The sequence below is a fragment of the Phascolarctos cinereus genome, unplaced genomic scaffold (assembly GCF_003287225.1).
Source record: "Phascolarctos cinereus isolate Bilbo 61053 unplaced genomic scaffold, phaCin_HiC Scaffold_5;HRSCAF=322, whole genome shotgun sequence".
NCBI lineage: Eukaryota > Metazoa > Chordata > Mammalia > Diprotodontia > Phascolarctidae > Phascolarctos > Phascolarctos cinereus.
The window spans coordinates 311,510,795-311,537,162 of NW_027555958.1; the positions used below are offsets into that span (position 1 = coordinate 311,510,795).

The 26,368-nt window shown below is 39.9% G+C and overlaps 1 protein-coding gene across 4 annotated transcripts in view; it reads left to right on the forward strand.

Moving 5' to 3' along the window:
• The window catches only part of HLF (HLF transcription factor, PAR bZIP family member), a 79,289-nt gene extending 61,594 nt beyond the window's left edge, over positions 1–17,695 (forward strand). For 3 of the 4 annotated variants that reach the window (XM_020991937.2, XM_020991940.2, XM_020991939.2), the window contains exons 3-4: positions 8,740–8,960; positions 15,080–17,695. In XM_020991937.2, the coding sequence (XP_020847596.1) occupies positions 8,740–8,960; positions 15,080–15,298 (440 nt within the window). In that variant the 3' untranslated portion in view covers positions 15,299–17,695. The remainder of the gene's footprint in view (positions 1–8,739; positions 8,961–15,079) is intronic. The other variant, XM_020991938.2, reaches the window with a different exon arrangement.
• The last annotated feature ends 8,673 nt before the right edge of the window (positions 17,696–26,368 follow it).

Genomic DNA, 26,368 nt, shown 5'->3' on the forward strand with positions numbered 1-26,368 from the left:
GATGACAGAGAAAACCAATAAATTGAAATACGGAAAAAATGTTTATAGAGCCCCCGGTCAGGATCCCCTGATGTAGAGGCAAATATTTATGCATCTGCCCAACAGCCCTGTATGTCCTTTTCTGAAACCAGACAATTCAAAAGGAAGTATAGCTTATTTTGAGCCCTGTGGTTATCAGGGCAGGAATTTCCCACTAAATAGATTGTCTCTAGGGAGGTCAGCTTATTACTACTGCAGAGATAAAGAGAGCTACTAATCAATTTAGTACTCAAGAAATAAATAGGAGCCTGATTGGTCTGCTTGTTGTGGACACCTGCTTTTGATGCTGCAGCATAACATGGAATTACACTCAGATGTCTTTGTGATCTTGTTCATGGGAGTATTCTCTCCAGTGATGCAGGTCACAGCCCTTCTATGCCCGTCCATCCTGAGTGGGCCTCTTGTCTGTGTCTTCCCATGAGTTTGACACAAGGGGTCCACTTGAAGTGCTGAGGTCTGCCCTTACTTTCTCTTGACATCAGGTGAATACCTGTGGAGCACATGGACCTCTCTCTGACCACATGACCCAGCCCAGTTTCTTTTTCACTCCCACATTTCTTGGGTGACATCCTTGATTCTACTTTTCCTTTGCAATTCCTTGTTTATGGGTAGCTACCTGTTCATGACCATCAGGTACCTCTCTGTTACCCTTGGGGTGAACTTAAATTTCATTTCTTTTGGGTAGCTGGGAGTTAAAGAACATAGACATGGTAGCCATAGTTTCCAACCCAAAACTTGGAGAATATGATATGGTATTCATTTTGTAAAAGATACTCATCTTGTGAAGGATGTTCATTTTGCAAAACTTTGTTAAAAGGAGACTTTTCTTGAAATTTGGAGTGTTACATAACATCCAGGACATATAGTTGTCCTGTCTACACTGTAAGAGACTCAATGTCTTGGAAATTTTTGTAGAACAGGATAAAGGGACTATAAACTTTGAAGAACTTTCCCAGCACAAAGCTGAATGGAGTCACTGCCTGAATCTAACTAGCTTCTTTGGCTTGGGAGTCTGGCTTTTCTTGGTACCCCAGGAGTCTGACTGGAGAAGGGGATAGTGGAAAGAAATTTGATTTTTGAATCAGAGGATATGGGTTCGAATCCTTGCTCTACCACTCACTGTGTAACCTTAGGTAAGCCATTTACCTCCCTGGAATTCATTCTAATCATCTACAAAGTGATAAAGTTAAGGGGTTGGGCTCTACAACTTCCAAGGTCCCTTCTAGCTCTAAATATAGAATTTTAAGGATGAGGTTTTGAGAATTACAGGGATCTCCAAGGCTTGGTAGGAAGCCTTATGACTAGTCATAGGCATCATCCCTCAAATTAGTTCTTGAGTTTCAGCCTTAGTCTGAGATATTTGCAGTGACTACTGAACATTAAAGATCAGTAAATTAATAGGATGGCAGTGCTAGAAGATAACTTTGGAAGATTATCTTGACCAGTCCCCTTGTTTTAGAGGAGATGAAAGTGGAGCTCAGGTTGGGTGACTTGTCCAAGAGCACACAGCAAATTAGCAGCAGAGCCAAAACTACAATCAGTCAACCATTGAGTACTTATTAAATGCCTACAGTATGTCAGGTCCTCAGAATTCAAGTACAAAGAATGGAACAATACTATCTCTAGGGGAACTCAGATCTCCTGACTCCCATGCCCCCTAATATTCTTTTCACTTTATCAGCTGCCTAGATGGAACCTGAGTGTTGCTACTTGTGCTCCCAAACTAATATTTTGTTTACTTAACTAATGAGGGATATGGCCAAAGCTGAGGCTCAGGAAAATAATTAGCTATGGAGAAAAAGTAGTAAACTAAAGTATAATTTATTACCTTGCTACAGCCATAAGTCAATAAATTATCAGTCTGTGTCAATGTGGGCACAATTGACTTGGCTTGCCGGTCATTGATAAACATTAATCAACCAGCTAATGGGATATGAGCTGCAAAATTCCTTTTAAAATTCATGCATAACAGGAAGCATCCAGTTTTCAGCACTCTCCTTTGAAATTAACACGTCCAGTCCTGTGACAGAAGGGAAAGCCAGCTTTGGGGAGAACTGATGTCTTTCCAGCTTTCTTTGTACCACTTTGATCCGCCTTTTTTTTTTCCTTCTCCCAGATCCTCCCCAGCCCTTCCAGGAAGTCTCTGTCATCAGGACCCTTTTAAGAAGAAGAGGCAAAGAATGCCTTTTGTCCTCATCTCCCCTTTCAGTCTTAATTCCCTGCAGAACCCAATTCTAATTCAGACCAGAGAAAACACTAGCGCACATGTTTTGGGGTTTTGGCTTTTTGTTTTTTTTCTTTTTTGAAAGCGAGTCTCACATAATTAATTAGCAAATGTGGCTTGCAGAAGGAGGGAGGCCTGCAAGACCTCATTTGCATCTCTGAGAGCCAAAATCTGCCTGCTTGGCCCAGCTCCTTCTTGTAAGTTTTAATGCAGATAGATGTACAGTGTTTGCAGGGAAGGCATAGTGGGAGCTTTGGCAATTGCAGATTCGTCTTCCAGAAAGCATGGGTAAGATTCTAGGGACCCAGAGGAGGCCACTCTACCTGTCTTCTCTTGGATGCCAGGGGGTGGCATATTTATATTACATTGAATCAGATTGTTCTTAGAACTCCCTTAAAGGTTTGGCTGACATATAAAGGCATGGAGTGTTGGACATGGGGTTAGAAAGACTGGAATTCAAATCCCACCTCAGATAGTTGCTGTGTGACCCTTTTCACTTAACCTCTGTGTGCCTCAGTTTTCTCAACTGTAAAATGGGAATAATTAATTTCACTTACCTCTCAGAGCTGTTGTGAGGATCAAATGAGATAATATTGATAAAGTGTTTAGTGCAGAGCCTGACAGAGGGTAGGTGATTAATAAATGTTTGTTTCCTCCCTTTCTTGCTAGCTTTGTGACCCCGGGCAAGTTATTTAAACTTTCTGAGACTCAGTTTCCTTATCTGTAAAATGGGGATAATAATAACCTCTACCTCCTAAGGTTGTTGTGAAGATCAAATGTGCAGTGTTTGTCAAATCTTAAAGCACTTTACACATTCCAGATCTTATTATTACAGAATATTGTTGTCACAAGGGTCATTTCCCCACAGCTTCTCCTGTCTGGCTCCTCCTCTCAACTCCTGGCTTCCTGGTGTTCATTCCAGACTCAGTTTAAAATCCCACCTTTGGAGAGAGACCTTTCCTGGTCCTCCTCACCCCACCCCACCCCACCACCATTACTTCCCTATGCAATCACCTTCTGGTTACATTGTATATATGTCTTGGTATGTTTGTAGCTTTTTGCATATTGTCTCTCCCATTAGTATATGATCTCCTTGCCGGCTGGGAAGGCAGTATTTCCAGAGCTTAGCATTCAGTAAGGGCTTAATGTAACACTTAGCAATTGATGCAAATTTTAAAAAAATTTACCATAATTTCTCTTCTCTGTGCAGATGCATCTCATATAATTACCAGCTGATATAATGATTTTACTTTGAAATAAAAATTCTCATCCTATCTCTATTTTCTTTGCCTTATCAATTAAAAAAAATACCCTCTCTCACTTGATCCAGCTTGGTCCTGTGAGGTATTTTTAAATTCTAACATTTCCTTGAGGACTTCCTGGAGGAGGATAAAAAGGTGAGTGTGTGTTCACTACAGTAATAATAAAAATAGCATTTATAGAATGCTTTAAGATTTACAAAGCACTTTACAAGTTACCTGATTTGATCCTCATAACCACCCTGTGTAATAAATGTTCTTATTATCCCCATTTTACCGATGAGGAAACTGAGGCAGTGAAAGGCTGAGTGATTTACCTGTCAAGTCAACCCTTTATTCACTGCTCTACTTACCTCCTGTGTGTTGAACCTTATTAGCCAGCGTAGAGGACAGTTTTCATTGGGTAGATTAGGTTTGGGTGTACGTTCAAATACATTTATTTCATTTGTTCTTATGTCAAGAAACACGAGATCAAAACATGGAATGCATTTTCTAAGCTAAGAGGGAAGGCAGGAACTTCTTTCTCACTGAAGCCTTGCCCAAGAGAAAGCACTGTCCTCAGCTAGATGGGACCTCCAGGGCACAGCTCTTGCCTTTGTCCCCAAGGAAGCAAAGGAGATTTAAAACTGAAAGAGGAACTGAAAGGTCATCTGGAGGCCTTGGTTTTGTCCACTGCCCCCTTCACTATCCCTCCCACCCTGAATCAGCCATATGCAGTTTCACAGGCCAACTGGAAGTCTGTGGGCTCCCTGCTTCTGCCCAGAACACATTTTAGTGAAACCTGAATGAGTCTCTCTGTTTTCATACACCTTGGCAGTGACCAGCAGTTGGAGTGAGGCAACTTCAGCCGCCCATGACTCTCACTGTTGATGTTTTTAAATTTAAAAGTAGCAGTTGTAAAGTTCAGATTAAACTATAAAGCCAGGACCAAAAGCTCTGAGGACAACACTTTTTGTTCCTAAGCCCTCCCTTACCATGAAGATATATGGTATAAATTCAATGAAACCATTTTTTTTAACATTATTACTACAGTGGGGGTCATCCCTGGAAGTCTAGGTTCTGTTTTTAGCAGTAAATCCATTAAATCCATTAGTAAGGCAACGTAGTCTAGGGGACTTTTAACCTTTTTTTGTGTGTGTAATGGACCCCCTTGGCAATCCACAAAAACTTATGGACCTTCTTACAATCATATTTTTAAGTACCTAAAATAAAATACATTAAATATAAATTACTAAGTTAACCCATTCTATTGATAGATACTCAGCACATTATTTTTTCTTTCTTTTTAAAAATATTTAAAAATATGTTTTAATATTTTTTTCTTTTTAAATTTTGAGTTCTGAATTTTCTCCCTCCCTCCCACACCCTCCCACACTCATTGAGAAGGCAAGCAATATATCAATTATACATGTGAAATCATGCAAAACACATTTCCATATTAGACATATTTTTTTAAAAAACCAAGAAAAATAAAGTGAGAAAATTATATGTCTGTTTGCACTCAAAGTTCATCAGTTCTCTCTTGAAAAATGGATAGTATTTTTTCATCATGAATCCTTTGGAACTGTATTGAATCATCATATTGATCAGGATAGCTAAGTCTTTCACAGTTGTTTATCATTACAGCGTAGCTGTTATTGTGTACAATGACCTCCCAGTTCTTCTCGCTTCACTTTGCATCAGTTTTATGTAGGTTGCCCGTCTTTCTGAAACCACCCTCCTCGTCATTTCTTATAGCACAATAGTACTCCATCACGATTATATGCCACAACTCATTCAGCCATTCCCCTCAATTTCCAATTCTTTGCCACCACAAAAAGAGCTGCTATAAAGATTTTTGTACATATAGCTCCTTTTTCTTTTTCTTTTATCTCTTTGGGATACAGATACAATAGTAGCGTTGTTGGATATACACAGTTTTATATCCCTTGGGGGCATAGCTCTAAATTGTCCTCCAGAATGGTTGAACCAGTTCACTACTCTACCAGCAGTTCATTAGTGTACCTATTTTTCCCTCATCTCCTCTGGCATTTGGCATTTCTAATATGGGTGAGGTGGTACCTTAGAATTGTTTTAATTTGCATTGCTCTAATCAGTAGTGATTTAGAGCATTTTTTTATATGACTCTAGTTAGCTTTTTCTGAAAATTGTCTGTTCTTATACTTTGACCATTTATCAAGTGGAGAATGGTTCTTATTTTTGTGAATTTGACTCCATTCTATATTCAGTATATATTTGATAAATGAGATCTTTATAGAGAAACTTGCTGCAAAAAATTTTTGATATTATTCATTGTCTTTGGTACCTTTTAGCAAAATGTGACTTCCTGATTATCCCTTTTAATCAGGGATAATTAATTATGATAATATTAATAATTAATAATGTCTGAGATCATTATTGCTATCCCTGCCTTTTTTACTTCACCTGAAGCATATTAGATTCTGTTCCAACTGTTTATTTTAATTCTGTGTGTGTCTTTCCATTTCAGGTATATCTCTTGTTGGATTCTGGTTTCTAATCCATTCTGCTATCCATTTCCATTTTATGGGTGAACTTGTGCCATTCACATTTATAGTTATGATTATTGTGTATTTCTCTCCATCTCACTTTTTTCCTCTCTCTCTTTATCCTGTCCCTTCTCAAAAGTCTTTTTTGCCTCTAACCATTGTCTCCCTTAATCTGTCCTCTTCTATCATCCCTCACCTTTTTCTCTTATTCCCTTCCCCTGATATTTCCTGATTGAGTGTTACATTTCTGTACTAACTGAGTGAGTATTCTGATGAGAGTGAGGTTCAAGCATTGCTTGCCATCCCCTCCTTATTTTCCCTTCCACTGTAAAAGCTCTCCCTTGTGCTTTTATGTGAGAAAATTTTCACCATTCTATCTCTCCCTTCCCCCTTCTCTCAGTACATAACCTCTTTCTCACCCCTTCATTTTTTTGGAGATCATTCCAACATAATCCAGTCACACCCATGTCCTTCTAACTACCATGATAATGGTAAAGTTCTCAGGACTTCCATGTATCATCTTCCCATGTAGGAATGTAAACAGGTTTTAGCTTTGTTGAGACCTTTATGACTACTTTTTCATATTTACCTTGTTATGCTTCTCTTGACTCTTGTGTTAGAATGTCAGATTATCTATTCAGCTTTGGTCTTTTCATTAAGGATGCTTGAAAGTCTTTTATTTCATTAAATGTATATTTTTATCTCATGAAAGATTATACACAGTTTTGCTGAATAGGTTAGTCTTGGTTGTAATCCCAGCTCCTTTGCCTTCCAGAATTATCATATTCTCAGTCCTCCACTCCTTTAACATGGAAGCTGCTAAATCTTGTGTGCTCTTGACTGTGACTCCACAATATTTGAGTTGTTTCTGTCTGCTTGAAATATTTTCTCTTTGACCTGGGAGCTCTGGAATTTGGCTATAATAGTCCTGGGGGTTTTCATTTTGGTACCTATTTCAGGAGGTAATCAATATATTCTTTCAGTTTCTGTTTTACCCTCTAGATCTAAGGTATTGGGGCAGTTTTCCTAGGTAATTTCTTGAAGTATGATGTCTAGGCTTTTTCTTTGGCATGGCTTTTAGGTAGTCCAATAATTCTTAAATTATCTCTCCTAGATCTATTTTCCAGGTCAGTTGTTTTTCTGATAAGATATTTTACATTTTCTTCCATTTATTTCATTCTTTTGACTTTGTTTTATTGTTTCTTGATGTCTCAAGGAGTCATTACTTCTGTTTGCCCAATTCTAATTTTTAAGGAATTATTTTCTTCAGTGAGATTTTGTACCTCTTTTTCCATTTGACAATTCTGTTTTTTAAGAAGTTCTTTTCTCCAGTGAATTTTTGTACCTCCTTTTCCATTTAGCCCATTCTGCTTTTTAAGGAGCTCTTCAGTGAATTTTTGTTGCTTTTTTACAATTAGGCCAATTCTTTTTTTTTTAAGGTGTTATTTTCTTCAGCATTTTTTGTGCCTCTTTTACTGTTAATTCTCTTTTCATAATTTTCTTGCATCACACTCATTTCTTTACTCAGTTTGTCCTCTACCACTCTTATCTCTTTCTTTAACTTGTCTAAGAATTCCTTTTGGGTTTGGGTCCAATTAGCAATTTTTTGAGACTTTGTTTGTAGCTGTTTTCACATTATTGTCTTCTGAATTTATGTCTTGGTCTTCCCTCCTACAGTAGTAGCTTTTTATGGTCAAATTCTTTTTTTTTTCTTGTTTGCTCATTTTCCCAGCCTATTTCTTGCCTGAACTTTATATTAAAGTTGGGCTGTGCTCAACCGGAAGTAGGAAAGCACTGTCCCAAGCATTCTCAGTCCCAAGCATTAGGGTTTTCCATGCTGCTTTTTTCAGAGATAGTTCTAGGGGTCTGCAAGTTTTGGGTGCTTCCAGTATGGTATGATCTGGGGGAGATGTGGTCACTGCTCTTCTTGTCTGCACTCTCCGCAATATTTCTTAAAACATTCACAGACCCTAAGGTTATAAACCACGGTGGATATTATGACCTAAGAGTCAGAATAAATCTGTTTTTCAGTCCTGGCTTTAACATTTACTAGTAGTTTGAGCCTAGATGAGTCACTCTGTGAGTCTCAGTTTACTCTTCTGTGAAACTGGGATAATACTGGTACTGCTTACCTCAGGGGAAGGGAATAACTATTTATTATGTGCCAGGCACTATGCTAAGAACTTTACAAATATTATCTCATTTTATCTTTACAGCAATCCTGGGAGGTAGGTACTATTATTAGCCCCACTTCACACATGAGAAAATTGAGACAGACACATTAAGTGACTCACTCAGGGTCTTTCAGCTAGCAAGTTTCTGATGCCAGATTTAAACTTGGTCTTCTTGAAGCCAGGTTCAGCCCTTTATGCACTAGTACCCCTAGCTGCTTCATGGGGCTGTTGGTCAAGATTTATGAATCTTAAATCTCTGTACACACACAGGTGACTAGACCTGCTGTGTGAAATTTAGCAAATCAGCTTCCTTCTGTGGGCTCTAGTTTTGCAATCAGTAAAATGGTTAAAATTCTACTAGCCTTGCCTTTTTCAGGAGAATATTGTGGGACAGGTAAAATAGGAGGTTCCTGAGCACCAAAGAAATGAAAGGTATGAATTATTATAAATCTTGCTTCCTCCTAGAAAAGTGGGCTAGCACCTTTGGGTGCCCTTTGGAGTATTTCTGTTTCAAAACTCCTCCTATGTCATTGCAGGTCAGATATTATCCACAAACCGCAACACGCCAAGTCCTATTGACCCTGAGACCATCCAGGTCCCCGTGGGTTATGAACCAGACCCAGCTGACTTGGCTCTGTCCAGCATCCCTGGCCAGGAAATGTTTGACCCTCGAAAACGCAAGTTCTCAGAGGAGGAGCTCAAACCACAACCCATGATTAAGAAAGCTCGCAAAGTCTTCATCCCTGAAGATCTGAAGGTAAATTGGAACTGGTAACTAGGCTAGTGGAAGAAAAATTCTAAGGGCTACCTGAGGAAGGTTGGGAGGCATGGAGTTCTGGTTGTTCTTCCTTTGGGAAGAAGGCAAATTACTTCATTTCATTGTGTTTCAGTTTGTCCCATTCTTGAACACTCCCTGGTCCTTTTGTATTTAACAAAAAATTAGGAGAATCAGCAACATTTTAGAGTGTTTTGAAGCCTTACCAGAAAGATAATGCAGTCAGCTCTTTGTTATCGACTATATAATATTCACTTTATAGCTTATCCTGGAGGAATGCTTAATCCCAGGTTGGTTTATCTCTGCCTTGCTGAATGAAAATAGAATGAGGAAAGCACATCTGTTCTTGTAATATATATGCTATATTATGAAGCCAAATAAAGATGACTTTTTTAAATTTTGGAATCAGACATTCTTGCCTACATTTGGGTTGCTCTAAGACACTTCTATAAATTCAAAGTAATGACATTAAGCAATTAAGTTAATGTTTATTGGTGGGCTGATCATGGAACGAGAGCAAGAGATAACTGGTTTCAGGGTCAGACAGTCTGGAGGAGCACTTTTGCCATGTTGAGTGGACACTCCTTGGAGAATTTATGGAAGGATATAGATAAGAGTTACGTAGAATGAACAGGCATTGATAGGATGTAATCTGCTGTATCGTTGGAAAGAGTAACTACAACAATGGGATCTCAGATCCACTGATTTATGTAGAAATAGCTCTCTGCCCCCTCCTCTTCCCTCCTACTTATCCAAACCCAAATATGGTACACAAAATAGAAAACTCTTCTGTTGGAATAAGTAGGAATGTGAGCTTTCTGGAGCTGATTTATGCTAATGGTTCCACCTTTGATTTCTAGAATGATCCACTGGGGAGTGGGGGGTAGGGGTGAATTAACAGTATCAACTCCTATAACAGGCTAGTTTAAATCCCTGGCAACACCTTCAGGTGTAAGGCCACGCTTAGTCTTGGTTGCATCATAAATCTCAAGTTAAAAAGTAGATTTTCAAGGGACCAAGAAGGTAGCTCCTGTCATCCTTAAGATAATCTAGAATAGGTTGAGGTACACAGTAAAATATAACCCAGATCCCAGGGTCCTTGGGTAAATTGGCTAAAAAGTAGGAAGAAATGATGGCCACTCAGTATTGGAAACTTGTAGTCATTCATACATTCATATATTGATTTTTTTCCTAGCAAATATTTATTCAATATCATAAGTACAAGTCATTGTACTTGGGTTATGGGTTCCAAGGGAGAAACAAAAATAAAATGTGATCCCAGCCCTCAAGTTGCTTACAGTCTAGTGGGGCTAATATTTGAGATGGTAATAATATGCCTTTTCCTAATTGATTGTTGTTTCTTGATTTATTTCCTTATTACCTAAATTCCATCTATATCTCAGGCCTTTATCTATTGCACTTAAGCTGGGGGGGGGGGCATCTAATACAGCTTTCCGAGGCTTTTGAAAGTTTGCCAAAGTGCTGCTGAGTGAGGCTGTCCTACTCTGGGGAAAGGCTGAAAAGAGTTCTCAAGACCTAAATGACTTGGCAGGTAAAGTATGTAATGGCCAAAGTTTCAAGTATTCTTGATGGTAAAATGATTCCTTGTCATGTATTATGCCCCTCTTCCCCACAAGAACAAGTTGTCCCTTGTAATTTTTAAAGCTAAAAGTAAACAACGAACCAATGTGAGTAAAAAAACTTTGAAGACTGCACATTTACGAACCAGAATAAGTGCTGTAATTGGATAAAACTTAGAATAAAGTTAATTAAGAGATGCATAATTGTTATTATACCGGTTGGGGATTAGATATGAATGGTGAGCAGCTTATGGAAGTGACTAATTATTAGTACTTTTACAAAACCTACAAAACCCCACACTTTTAAAGTCAGAGAGGGGAGAGGAGGATAATATTATGGAATAATTGAATCATGGCCCTTCTGAAAAACTTCTTTATTTCTAACTCAAGAGGACCAAAAAAGCGAGGTCTTACCATTTTCTGGAAGGTTTCTGGCACTCAAGGCCTGGTTGTTCTGGGAACCTCCTGGTTTATTAATGTACCCCTTCCCATGTGGTTCTCAAGGCAGCAGAAGTAAGGATAGGGCAACCTCTATGATACCAGGTCAAACTTGGCTTTGGATGAAATATCTTTTGACTCTTTATGATAAAAATTGGGATCCCCCCTTATTGAGAAATAGAGATGAAATTGGAAATTCCAGAAAGAAGAGTTCCCCCCACTCTTATTGAGAAATAGAGATGAAATTGAGAACCCCAGAAAGGAGAATTTGTGGGCCAATGTTCCTCCAAGCTGCTTTTAGAGGATAAAGTGGGATAGGAAATGTTCAAGAAAGATTTATGTCTTTGGGTTTATGCGTCCAAAACCTGAAATAACTCTGCCATGGTTACAAGACCTACCAGAATTCTACTAATTATGAATTCATTTGGGTTTAGGAGCAGACATCACAGGAAGATAGTAAGAGAGGAGACTCTTCTCAATGTGAATCAGTTTCATCGTATAACAGGAACGTTAGGGCCGAGGAAGAATCTAGAAGATGCCATCTGACATACTGTTTTGTAGGTGGGGAAACTGAGGCATACTAACTGAAGTCACAAAAATTGTGATGGGGGGATGGTAGCAGACATTTTAGAGGATGGACCCCTAAAGGGAGAGGGTGCCAGAGTAGGGAGCTTTGGGCAGCATGACAGTTACTTTACCTGGAGGCCTGGGTACAGAAATGAAAATGAGAAGGGGGCAAAGAAACTTTGATACATTGCCTAAGGCTGGTTCTTTTGCCTCCCCTCCCCTCCTAAAGCCATATTTCTATTCCCACCCCTTCCCTTCTCCAACTTTCTCTAAGGAAGTTGGAATGAATCATAGAATCATTGTTTCAGGAATTGGAAGGAACCTTAATGACCACCTAATCCAAACTCCTCCATTTTATATATGGAAACTGTAGCCCAGAAAAATGAAGTGACTTATCTAAGGTCATTCACCTAGTGAGTAGCAGGATAGTTTAAGGCAGACCTATTCCAAATTTTGTATTTGTCCATGCACCAGTTAGAAAACTAAGAGGATTGATGAGCAAAGGCTGCTGGGAAAGTTAAGAAGTTGGATAGCATTCAGTCAGTTACCTTGGTTAGGAAAGCAAGCTGATTAAACCAGTCTGATGCAGAGAAGGGCATGAGAGCTTTGATGTGAGGGTGGGAGGCACAGAGTAATTTTGGAGTGTGAGGCACTTTGGGAGAAGGCAGGGCTGCTTGGGGGACGCCTGAACCTAGCGATTTCCTGGAGGAAGGGGATAGAATGTGCAGGCTTATTGAGGAGCTCCAGAAAGGGAGGTGGAGAGAGAGGAAAGAACTCTCTGACAGCCGTACCTCTGTCTTCTGGTCCTGGGATGGAGATTGCAGAGAAGCTACTGGTCCCAGAGCATCAGCTTCTTGATCTGTCCTCTTCTCCTTTATCCTCTACCTATGTTGACCATACTGACCATACTTGAGAAATTTTAGCTTAGCTTTCTTTGTGAGCAGACCTCATGGTGACATGTATAAGGTACCTGAGGATGATTGGCAAGAATGGGAGCCATGGCTAGCTTCTATGTGCCAAACAGAAGGTATGTGTGTATAGGGAGTAGTAGGAAAGACATAGGCATTTATTAAGCACTTACTATTTGCAAATATAATCTCATTTGATACTCAAAGCAACCCTGCAAGGTAGGTGCTATTATTACTGCCATTTTATAGTTGAGGAAACTGAGGCAAAGAGAGGTTAACTTTAGCCCAGGGTCACATAGCTGGTGTCTAAAGCTGCATTTGAACTCAGGTCTTCCTGATTCCAGAACAGTGCTTTATTTGCTATGGCACCAGTTGCCTCAGCAATGGTTTCTGTGGCATGCCCGTCAAAGTTAGTTCTATTTCGCCTAAGGCTTCAGGCATGAAAAACAGATCTCAAAGTACTGGGAGCAGACCTAGGGATAATTTGGGCCCTTCTAACATAATCACATGCATTGACCATGACCCTTATGGTCCCAGGGGAGAATAAGAAGATTAGGTTCCTCAGGGCTTCCTGGGTGGCATGTGACTGCAGACATCAGCTTTGCCCCTTTCAGTTTGGGATTAAGAGATTTGTTGTTGCAATTTGTTAAAATAAAGAAGGATGGGGCTCAGGTGGCATCATAAATGAATTGCCTAAAGCTGATTTTGAGAAGAGGGGGGACCTAGATGGAAAGTTCTAAAGCAAGATTTATGCAGAACGTTTTTCCTAAGAGGATTTTCTTTTATTTTTGTTTGATGGAGAGGAGGATTGCTTCCATATCAACCAGAACTAAGTATCTAAGTATCAACCAGGTTAAATAAGGTCCATAAGGAAGGTTTATCAGGAAACTACAGAATCGCATGTACATGTGCACGAGTACTTCCGTATGTGTACACATACATGTTTGCGGATGTTGGGTGAGAGAGGAAAAGGGTCCTAGTGAGAAGAATTTCAGTGAAGAGTGTGGAAAGTTGGACTATGGACAGATTGCTTCATCTTCTTGGGTCTCAGTTTACCCCATTTGCCAAATATTTCCTGGTCATTCTGTGTCTCGCTGAAACATTAGGGTGGTGATCAATATAGTGTACCTCTTTGAGGTCCCTAGTGGAAAGATTATATTGTCAACTCCTGCTTATCCATAACATAATATTCACTTTGTAATTTGTCAATGATGTTTAATGCTATACTGAATGTAGATAGAGTTAGAAATACACACACGCACAGATTTAGATAGAGATAGAACCATATATAGAATTAGGAATATATACACATACATACATGCATACGTACATTCATGCATACATACATATAGAGGGTATCATCAGCATTTCCCCAGAAGCATCAAATGACTTGCATTTGTGTTTGCATGTATGTGTGTGTGTATGTGTGTGTGTGTGTGTGTGCGTGTGTGTGTGTGTGTGTGTGCGCGCGTGCCCCATGTGCAGTGTACACTTAGGTGAGAGAAGGAGTATGGGTGTATTTCCCATTTTTATGAAACACCTCCCTCATCACCCTTCTGACATTTTGTTTAGTTAAGAGAGAGAGAAGAGGAGAGGAAAGAGAGTGAGGGAGAGAAAGAGAGAGAGAAAGAGGAAAAAAGAGGGAGGGGGCAGAGATACAGAAAGTGTTATTAAAAATGCATGCATAAATATATAAATGTATACATACCTAAACAAACATATACATATATACATACATATATAAATATATAGAAATCTATATATATCTGTAGCTATCTATATCTATGTATGTGTGTATACAAATACATGTATATGTACCTATGTATTTATGAGATGGAGAGCCAGCATAGCTTAGTGAATAGAGAGCTGACCTTAGAAACATGAAGGCTTGGGTTCAAGTCCTGCTTATGACACATACTGATGATCCTGGGCAAGTCTTTTAACCCCTTAGTGCCCCCAGGCAACTCTCTGAGACTCTAAGTTTTATAAAGCTTGCTAATATGCATTGACAGAGGATATTTCTTCACGGAGAGCTTCCTACATCAATGAAAATCACAGGTGTGGTAAAAAAAAAATGTATGTAACACTTTTTCTTGCTTGGACTGTGACACCTTTCCTGATGGGCACATGCCTAGACTTTTCATGAGTCTCTAAAAGAGGGAAAGGTAGCCTTCCAGGAGGCCGGTTCCTTGTTCCCCACCAGATAGGACGAAAGCTATCATTAGGGTAAGGGCAAAGCCATAACTAGGAAGGAACAGCTGATGCTTTGGCTCAGGGCACAAACAGGACTTGTGACAAGCCATAATAAGTGGCCTGATCCCCACGCTCCCTCTCACTTCAACACAAGGGCACTCTTTTACTGTTTGCTCCCAACTGTGGTTTGTGGTACCATTCTAGGCTCAAAAATTCCTCTTTAGAGCTCTAGGCAAGAGTTGGACTACATAACCTCTGAAGTCCTAAGAGTCTCTGACAGCACACAGTGGGAAGTCAAGAAGAATGACCCCACTGTCCTCAGTCCAGTGTAGAATCTGTCCCTCGGATGTCCTGGGCATCTTGTGGTTTTGCTGAAATCTAATATCTTGTTTCTTTTCTTTCTGTAACTAATGAGCAGGATGACAAGTACTGGGCAAGGCGTAGAAAGAACAACATGGCTGCCAAGCGCTCCCGAGATGCCCGGAGGCTGAAGGAGAATCAGATTGCCATCCGGGCTTCATTCCTGGAGAAAGAGAACTCGGCCCTCCGCCAGGAGGTGGCTGACTTGCGGAAAGAGTTGGGTAAATGCAAGAACATACTTGCCAAGTATGAGGCCAGGCATGGCCCCCTGTAGGATGGCATTTTTGGTGGGTTGGCATTGGAATAGATGGACAGCGTTTCCTAAACACCACATCCAAGCCAACCTTGCTGTCATCGGCACTTTACTAGAAGCATCAACAAAAACTGACTTATGTGTGTGTATGTGTGCGTATGTGTGCGTATATGTATGTGTGTGATGTGTGATGTGCGCATGTGTGTGTACACACACAGATGCACATTGTATGCACCTAAGTGGGAGAATGAGTACGGGTGCAGTTCCCATTTTTATGAAACACCCTCCTTATCCCTCTTTCCTCCCACCCCTGATTTTTCATTTAGTTTAAAGAAAAAAAATTTGTGCCACATTTTTACTTGGACTATTGAGAACTATGGTGGCTATTCTCTCTCTCTCTCTTCTTTGTCTCCTGCATCCTGGCCCTCTCACCCCAGTTAGCGCTGCTTCTCTTTAGGCCTTTATTACTCTTTTGACCCCTTTCCTTGGATTTAGACGGAAAGATCCCAGTTTTAAGAAAAAAAAAAGTAGATCTCAGTTTTTAAGAGTACAAACTATTGTTTATGTTTAATCAAACGTTAACATGCTAATAAGGTGCACAGGATAACTTAGTGCTACACTGCAGAAAATATTAATTTAGAGATTACTTTCCTCATATTTTTAAATTCTGGTGATACTTGTCTACAGATCTCAAGTGTTGTTTAGATTCATTAGGGCCCCCATATTTACTTATCCATATCTGCTAAGTTTCCTTTTGAGTCTTCGAGCCCCAGCTATGTAAGAGCACCATGACTAGGGCACACAGAGTGTTTTTTTTTTGCACCGTCTGTACCTAAAGCAATAACCCTGTTGTATGCTAGAGCATGCTGCCTGAGTCTTACTAGTGGACGTAGGATCATTCCCTACCTGAGAGTTTCATTGTCTTAAAAAAAAAAAAAGAAAAAGAAAAAAAAGGAAAGTGACGCATTTTGAGCATGCCCAGAACATCCCCAGATAAGAGAGGCAGAGGAAGATGCTGGGTCTGTGAGAAAATGGGCAATTCATTGATATCAGAGCCAAATAATAAGTCTCACTCTCATCAGCTTTTGACACCAAAAGGAGTTTAATTTTGTCTTCCCCCCCCGCCCCACATACTTCTTTAGGCATTTTTCTCCCCTTATTCCAGTTGAAGATGACAGATATCCAGAATATAGTTCAGTGGTTTCAGATCTGTTTTTTCTTTCACTTTTGTAAAATATATATACATATATATATACGTATATATATATGTATGTATATATGTATATATATATGTATATATATATATATATATATATTTTGTGAACTCTCTCGCTGTTTCTAAAAATGATTTTAGTTAAGTTAGCAAGTTGGGTGTTTTTTAAGCCCCGCCTCTACTTTTCTTCCCTACCCTGGTGTTGTTTTGAAAATATTCATGAAATAATAACAATTCTGGAATTTCCTTTGTTGCTTTATTGCTGTTTGCTTTAGGATGTAAGTTCTGTTATAAAGTGGACTTCTGAAAAAAAAATGAATGTAAAGACACTGGTGTATCTCAGAAGGGGATGATGTTGTCATAAACTGTGGTTACTCCAATCGATTTGAATGTTTACTCTAGACCAAAAGGAGAAATTATTAAAAGAAATTGTTTAATGTTTATACAGAGTAATTATAGGAAGGTGTTTTTTTGTACAGTATTTTTCAGATACAAATACTGACCATGTATTTTGAAAGACATATATTATATATAGCAAAAGAGAAAAGGAAAAAAATTTATTCCATGTTTTAAAATTATATAGCAAAGATATATATATATATACATATATATATATATAATATATATATATATTCACCATTATTGTACAGAGAAGGAATGCTTTGGGGTTTTTGAAATCTTTACTATTTCAAGCCAATCACTGACTCATCAGCATGTTTTCTGCTGTAAATGAAAATTTTATGACAGTACTGAGACTTGCCACAATGCTTCATGCTTATAAACACATAAGGAACTTTTGTATTTTCCTTTAGGAATTAAAAAAAAAAGTCAGTCAGTCAATATCACCCAGAAGCACAAAATGGATTTTAGTCAAATATTTATTGAATGATAACAATATTTTTTAGGAAAAGCATCTGCCACAAAAATTTTCATGTTCACTCTAGAATGACATATTGCTGGGATGGGTTTCCTGCTGCAAGTATTTGGAACAGTCCCATTCTCCCTTGCAGACACGTCTCAAATACGGTGTTGAAATGTGGGGTGAATATTGGTGCTAAGTGTTTGGTCTGTAATTCGCTAGATGTTTCTCCTTTAACAAAGATTGTTCCTTGTTTCACTGGAGTGTATTATGTCAACAGATTGCAATGTTACTGAAAAAAAAAGATGGAACATTTTGTTCTAGATTAAATATTTCTTTTATTCAATGAGATTTTCTAATTTCCTGCCTCCTGAGTACCCAGTTCTTCAGTGATGTCTCACTATTGGTCCTTTAGTAATGTCTGTGTGGTAGCATCTTTGTGAATGTGGCAAAACTGATAAACAGGCTAGGTTTTTAGCCTTCTACTGGTTATTCACTCTGCCCCCAAACAACAGCTCATGGAGGGAGATGGCTAAGAGAGTAGAGTGGAAATTCATGTCAACTAGCATCTCAAAAGTTGGCTTCCCAAAGGTAGAGTAGAATGGGATAGTATATCAGTTCAAACTCAAATGATTACGAACTCAGATTTTTCAGAGTCAGTGGTTAATTGCAGTGGAATTGGTAATTGACATATTCTTAATAATATGGGTACATTTAAATAGCCATAATTAACAGTTGTGAAGTCAGTGACAGAAATTATATCTTGCAAGTGGAAAAGTGTTGGGGGATTGCATTTTGGACCATCCTAACTCATCAAAGTATAAAAAGGCAGCTGAGCAAACAACATTGGTCTTTCTTGGAATGGGCTTATTTGTAAGGAATTAACATCACAGATGTTTTCTGTGGAAAAGGAAAAAAAACCCACCACATTCTTTATGTTGTGTGCCAGGAGAGGCTTTAAGCAGCTACCTCATCTTTACAGTTAAACGCTTCTGAGTCTGCACAGGTGCCTTATGTCTGTTGCTCTCTCTCTCTCTCTCTCTGTCTCTCTCTCTCTCTGTCTCTCTCTCTGTCTCTCTCTCTCCCTCTCTCTCTCTCTCTCTCTCTCTCTCTCTCTCTCTGTCTGTCTGTCTGTCTCTCTCTCTCTCTCTCTCTCTCTCTCTCTCTCTCTCTCTCTCTCTCTCTCCCCTCTCCCCCTCTCCCCCTCCCCCTCCCTCTCCCTCTCCCTTTCCTTTACCCTCACCCTCTCAGTCTCTGTCTCCCCCACCCGAGCTAATCATGCCAGAAAGGTTAATCATTCTGGTCATTGAAGTGGAAGTAATCTCATGCTTTGACTTGGTGAGATCTAGAGCAATCAGGACAGAACAGATTCAATCCAGTTGCCCTTAGAACAATGTTAACTGAGCATTGTTCTGTTATAGAAATCACGTTGTCACTTTCATCCATCATTATAAGCACCTTTCAGGGGTTAAAAATCCAGGGATTTGAAAAGTCACATCATCCCAGAACAAATCAAGTTGAAATTTGAAATAGAAGTCTGCAGACTAGAAACTTTGCTGGCAGCCACCCTTGACAATTCTTGACAATTCCTTTTGACCAGACTTTCAGAGAAGTCTCAAAAATTTATCAGCCAGACCAAGTTAGCAGCCGGCTCTCCCACTAGGGGATGTTTATGGACAACAATAAATTCCTTCAACAAGTAAATACTCTTCATTCTATTTCTGTGGCTTCTTTTGGCCTATGTCAAAACCACATTTGACCAGATAGGGATAGAGTGACTATGAATGGAGCCAACGGTGCGGAATAATAGACATTCCCTCAAGTAAGAACTTATATAATGGATCTTGTCAGTCACCCAGGGTTTGGATGGATTAAAATTTACACTGGTAGAAGTAGTACCTATGCCTCAAAGGCTATAGTGTACTTTAAATATTATTTATAAGGAGGAAAGCATGATTGCTTATTAGAGCAATACCGTAGGAGGTGGGGTTTTGCCCTTGTACAGGGAGAACCCACTATTGTAGATTTAAGTGATGACAGGACGGAGTGCAGGCTAAGTGGCCAGCTCTCCAGGTGGTATTCGCCCTCTTCACTGAATCTTGCCACCTCCTCTTTATGGCTTTTCCATTCTTACATTTCCATAAGGCCTGAGGACCCTGCTAAGTTCTCCTCTCCGTGTCTGGGAGTGAATTGAAAGTCAACAGAAACAAGCCTTGCTGTAGGCTTGATGGCTTGTCTTTGACTGGTAAGATGAGTGCCCTTTTGTTCTTTTAAATTTCTTCTTTTATGATACTTAAGGATACTGAGACCTTTCATTTGAGACCACCAGACTGGTCTTTATCCAGTGATCAACCATTGTAATTTTGGGGAACTTGCGTTCACCTAGGCGATCAGCTGAAACTGTGCATCATGATACAGGATTGCATTTTATATGTTGTTCAACCCAAACCTTTGTCTGTTATTCTTAATGTTTAATAAACTTTGAGCATTTGTTTTCTCCTCCACGTATCTGTACTTTGGTCTACCAGTAATTAGAACTTACTCCTTACACTTTGACAATGATTATAACCCATGTTTATAGAGCACTTGAAGGTTTTCTAAGCATTTTCTTCACCCAATGAGAGGCAGTGCAAAGTATCAAATGGAGAACTGGCCTCAGAGCCAGAAAGACATGGGTTCTAGTACTACCCCTGACATATAGTGGCTGTGTGCCCCTGAGCAAGTCACTTCACCTCTCACCGTTCTAGACAACTAAGTTACACAGAAGGTGCCCACCTATATTGGTAGAAGGAATTTCCTCACCTGAGAATTCTCTCTATCAGTGATCTCATAGGTCCTATCCCTTTCCCTAACCCACTTCTGCACCAGAGGACTCTGAGATGATTGGAATGATACAAGTGGTGCAATAAGAAAAAGTGGCAAATATGGTATGGTGTTGAAGACAGGGATAGATGAAATAATCTTTCAAGGTCCATGCCGTGAAGACGAATAGGATTTATATGGAAAGAACTAGCCTTAACTCAATTAGTGGTTCTTTTGCCGAGGTAGTGAACTTGACCTATATTAGGAAGGGGCTTTGAGGAAATATTGAATGAGACTACCACATCTTCCTACTTAATGTACAGGGAAACCAGTGAAGAAGGCACTATCAAAATCTTACACGAAGAGTCTGACTCACCTTGACCTTCAGGTGTCCTGGTGGAAACAGGGCTAAGGTGAACAGTGGGAAGACAGCTGGAGTTCTGGTGGGAGACCCTGAGTTAACCTTCCCAGCTTTACTACCTAATACCTCTCAATTTCCTCACTTAATCTCTTCACTTCTGTTACCTCATCTGTAAAATGAGAGGGTTGGACCAAATGAGTTCTGAGTTCCTTTTTGGGTCCAAATTTATAATTCTATGACTGCTGTTCCTTCCCACACAATCTTAAATGTTTTGCCTGCATTTTCTTGGAAGTAGGTGGGCTTAACCTCAGGGGATGGTTTTTATAGGCCCTAAGCTAGGTAGACTTCCAGAAGGTAAAGTATATGAGCATCTGTTTGGATAGTAGTTCCCAATTTAGATGTCTGAGCTTCTATTTGGGTGGTAGTTCCCAGTTTAGGTGTCTGAGCATCTCTATGGGTGGCAGTTCCCAATTTAGACTGAGACTTTTTATTTTTATTGAGGTTACTTGAGAAATTAGAATCCAGATCTTTTCCCCTCAGAAAACAACCTCTTTCCCAGGTTAGATTGGGCTATCCTAATTAATGCCATTTTTTGAAGAGAAAAGTATTGAGTTGAGGTGAACCTATTATTTGCTCAAGGATCAGAGGCTTTAAAGCTGAAAGATGTCTTAGATGTAGGTGATCTAGTCCCTCCTCCTAATTTTTCTAGATGAAGATACTGAGGTCTTAGAAAGGGGACAGGACTTTTCCAGGCTCACATGGGGAGTAAATGGCAAAGCCAGAATTCCAACCGAGCTCTTTTGACTCTAGCTCTAATGTACTTGCCACTCTGTCATCTCCTTCTCAAGGTGAGGCAAAATTTTTAAAAAGCTTCATTTTCTCTTTGGAAAGTTATTAAATGCTGGTGTAAAATGTGGGAGCTAGTTGTCCCCTCATGAGTTCCTGCATGCAAGGCACCATTGTCTGCTTCCCTGGACTCCCGTACGGTGAGTAGCCTTATCACATGCTCCTTGTAGTTGAAAGTCTTTGTCCTCCACGTTAAAAAAGAAAAGAAAGAATGAAAACCCCAGATCCCTTAATGTCCGTATAAAAAACTGCCTCCTCTGCCTTCAGATTCATTTCATCTCTTGAAAAACACTGTGACTGAAGAGCCTCTCCTGTCCTTAGGAGACCATAAAGTCTTAGCTAGGGGCTGTAGAGAAGAATCCAGGAAATTATCCCTTTGAGCTTGGAAAATGATCTCTTGATAAAGTGCATACATTCTGTCTCTCTCTCTCTCTCTCTCTCTCTCTCTCTCTCTCTCTCTCTCTCTCTCTCTCTTTGTCCCCCCCTTTCTGTCTCACACTGTCATCTACCCCCCTTATACTTTCCCCCTCCATCCTCCTCTTCCTCTACCTCCTCCTCTTCCTCCTTCTCTCTTTCCTACTCCCTCCCTCCCTGTTTCATATTCTCCCTTCTTTCTCTTCCCTCCATCCCTTCTTCCCCCTCTTTTCTCTCTCCATATGTGTATATATAGAGACATATGCATAATAGACCTACTGAGGAAAAAGACAGAGTACAGAAATAGAAGAGGAGCTGACAAAACCCAGCCTTTCTGAGCTCCATACAGTCCCTGTTTCCTGACTCTAGATTCTAGACACTTGAGTTTGATATGAAACTTGAGCTTTTCTAAGGCCCATTTCCCAGGTGATTTGTCTATTTCTCATCACTTGTATCCTACTACCAATGCCCATCCCTGCATGCCAAAGAGACAAGGAAGAGGGGCAAAGTGGGTGTGATAACTAGTTCCTTTGTCATTGGAGTTTCCAAATTTGAATGAATGAACAAATAAATGAATGAAAAAGCAGGTTTTAAAGTGTTTACTCCATGCAAAACACTGTGCAGAGTGTTGGGGGCACAAATACAAAAGTGAGATAGTCCCTGCTCTCATTCTAATGGGGGTGATAACACAGGTTTCAGTTACAAGTCAGATGGAAAGGTCCCATGCTTCATAGAGTGCAGTGGCAAAGCACATAGTAATGCATCTTCTGTGATGTCATTTTCACTAATAGAATCATATGGGTTTCTGATGCTAAAGCATTTGACGGATCCAAGCACTTTGGGGTCTTCCCCACTTCTGTTTGGGATCTTTAGCTATGACTGCTGAGAATGCAGGAGCACCAGTACCTACAGTAGCAATTTGACAGGTTGCACACTTTGCTGGCTGATGGTAGGGGGTTGGGGGGACAGCTACAGCATGTGTAGAGCTAAGCATAGTATAAGTTTGGTGGGGGAGGGGGAAGACAGAAACAAGAGAGCCAGAGGAAAAGAATGAGCCAAGCCTTGAGGGAAGGGATGGAGTCTAAGAAGCAGAGATGAGGTGGGAGTGCATTCCAGGCAATTTGCATGAATTCATGGAGGCAGGAGATGGAATATTGGGGGAATATTAGCAGTTCAATCTGGTTGGAACATGCAGTGAATCCCTGAAGGGAAAGTAATGTAAAGTAGGTTTGGAAAGACAGATTGTAAAGGACTTTACATTCTAGGTTGTGTAAAGGAATAACAGTAAGGACCAGGTCCATAATTTCATTGGTCTTGGTAATTCCCTGATGAGGAAACTTACTCTACTAATACTAGTTAGCACCTTCTGTACAACTCATAGTCTTAAAGAGTTTCCTAGACAATTAAGAGGCTGAGTGACTTGCCCAAGGTCACCATGTGTCAGAGTTGAGACTTGGACCAGGTTTTTCCTGACCAAGGCCAACTCTTCGTCTCCTTCACCACAGTGCCTCTCACCATTGTCTTCAAAGGTTTGTCTAAAAGGAATGAAGGATCCAGAAAAGAATTATAAATTTGGGAAATATTGTCCCCAAGGAACTAACTGAACTTCATGTTCGTGCTATTTACAGATTTTCCTGTCTGAGATCATCTCTCAAACCCCAGGGGTGGGAAACCTGTGGCCTTGAGGCCACCTGTGGCCCTCTAGGTTCTCAAGTGTGGCCCTGTGGCTGAATCCAAACTTCACAGAACAAATCTCTTCCCTACCCCTGCAACTACACCTTTCCAGAGGCAATAAGGAGTCCCTCAGAGCTTCTGAGTTCATCACGGTGTCCTAGTCAGACTTGTGCCTTAGGAAAATTGTTTTGGCAGTTGTGTAGAGGATGGATTGATGAGGGAAGAACTTCCTCCACAATAGAGTCTTAACCTGCATATTGAATAAGTAGTGGTCAAAGTGGATGATGGCAGTGCTGGTCCAGTGGAAAGGTCAGTGGATTTGGAGTCAGGGCACCTGGGCATACATCCAGCTCTGCCACTTATTACCTCTATAACCTGGACAGGTTGTTTCACCTCTCTGGGCCTCATCTGGGTTGGACTTTTGATCTATGATCTTCTAAGTCTTCTAGGAACCCTATTCCTTTCCATTTAAAGAGTTTCTTAAAAGAACCATAGTATGATGTCCTTCAAGCCACCATATTTCCATTTTTGTATAAGGGAGAATAGATGTACAAGATTTCTCTGCTTAAGGTAGTGGAATGCCCCCAAACTAGTAACTATTATCTATTAACTCCTTGCATGCTCTTGAAAGGCCTAACATGGCCCTTTCCTCAAATTAGAATATCAGTAAATATTGCATTGATCTCATTTACTTTTGATGAGTTTTGTGTTACAGTAGATTCATTATTTATTTGAAGAGACAAAGTCTCATTATGTAAATACCTACAGCTATTGGTGGGTTGTAAGACTCCATTTAAGTAATGGCCACAACCCTATTTAAGGGATGGCCCAAATTAGCACAGAAAGCATGTCCAAAACACAAGCATATGTTTCCAAATTGAATTTGGAATATGTTAAATATGTGAAGAATCACCATGTTTTGCTAACTCTTTGGTCTCAAAGTATGCTGGAACTTCTTAGACTGTTGTCTTAATAGGATAGTGATCTGACCTGTGATTTCATTGACAATGGGAAATCACAGATGGCTTAGTTCCCTCTACCAATGGCAGGTTAGTACCTGTTCTGAAGCCTATATAATCTTAGGGAATTAGCTGTCTAGAGGACTGATAATCTAAGTATCTGACCAAGGGCAAGACTCAACCCAGTTCTTCCTGACTCTGAGGCCAGCTCTCTATCCATTATGCCATAGTGCCTCTTACCATTAACTTCATAGATGTATCTAAAAGGAATGAAAGACTGACTCAGAGAAGAATTATTATGAATTTGGGAAATATTGCCCCCAAAGAACCAAGTGAACCTCATATTCTCGGTATTTGCATTCCTTCAAAGATCTTTGCTAATATATTTTCAGAGTATTGCTTGTGCACTATCTTGTATTCTGTTTCTTTCATTTAAAATTATTCCGGTACCCATTCCCATTTGCCAATATCACATTAGTTGTCCTTTTTAGTAGCTGTGTTGGACTCTACCCTCCACCAAAGACCTCCTCTGATGCTTCCTTATGGCATAGATAGGGCCCTAGATTCTCAGATTATATTTAGGTGGAAAGATTTCCAGTGTGGGCCAAGAGAGGGATGGTAAGTCTATTATCCATGACAATGAACAATTGCCTATTGTTCCTGCAACATGGAGATATTAATATTTACATTAGCTATTTAACAGAGACATGAAGAAAGTCCTTTGAAAGCCTTGAATCACTGTATAAATGGAAGTTGTCAGTATTGTTATTGCAGCTTACCTTGTCTGGGTCCCCGTTTTCCTAATACCCCCTTCTCCTGAACTCCTTTGCTACAGAGCTGTCATAATGCCCAGCTATGAAGACCATTCATTCATCCATGGGTTCCTTCATCATTTGGTGAATGAATTCAAAATGTTCTTTTATTGTTTCACTTTAATAGGTGGATAACTGGTGAGAAGGCTCTGTGGCAGTGACAAGAATCAACTACAGACACATATCAAGATTGAATGAGGAGAGGGATTAGACCTGGGGAACTCCTAAAAGAGGACAGAAACCCCCCTCTCCCAGTGCAGGTTGGCAGCTTCTCCATAGTTTAGAATCTTACGGAATTACTTAGACGAATGAAAGGTGAAATGATTTACCCAGGGTTATATAGCCTTTCTGTCAGAGGTAGGACTGGAACCCGGGTCTTCCTAGCTCCAAGGTCAGCTCTCCATCCACTACACTATTCTGTCTTCACTGGCACAACAAAAAAGTAAATACCCGATACCATTGAGTCATAGAAATTTCTGGTTGGAAGGGATCTTAGAGCTTTTCTAACCAACCTCTAAGCTAATGTAAGAATTTGCTTTATATTATCCCTAACAAATCTGGCATCTGGTTGAGCACTTCCATTAATGGAGAACTCACTACTTTTTGAAGCAACTCGTTTCATTAGCACTAATTATAAAAATGTTCTTCTGTATATGGCCCTGGAATTAACCTTCCCGTAATTCCATAGAATTGTAGAGCTGGAAGGAACCTTAGAGGTCTTCTAGTCCAACCTACTCATGTTAAAGAGAAAGAAATGAGACTCAGAGGAAGTGAAATGATTTGACTAGGTCACACAGCTAGTTTGTGAAAGAAACTTGATTAGAACCTGGGTCTCCTGACTCTCTAGTCTGTGTTCTTCCCATTGATGCCACATTGCCTGTCAGTTAAAAAATAATAATAATAAGTGCCTACTATGTGTCAGGTGCTGTGCTAAGTATTGGGGATACAAAAAGAGGCAAAAGAACTGTTGAATGAGGGAGACAAAATGCAAACAAATATGTACAAACAAGCTATATGCAGGAGAGTAGGAAATAATTAACAGAGGGAAGGCACTAGAATTGGGAGCCGTTAGGAGAGGCATCCTGAAGAAGATGGGATTTTGGTTGGGACTTAAAGGAAGCCAGAGAAGCCAGTAGGCAGAGATGAGGACA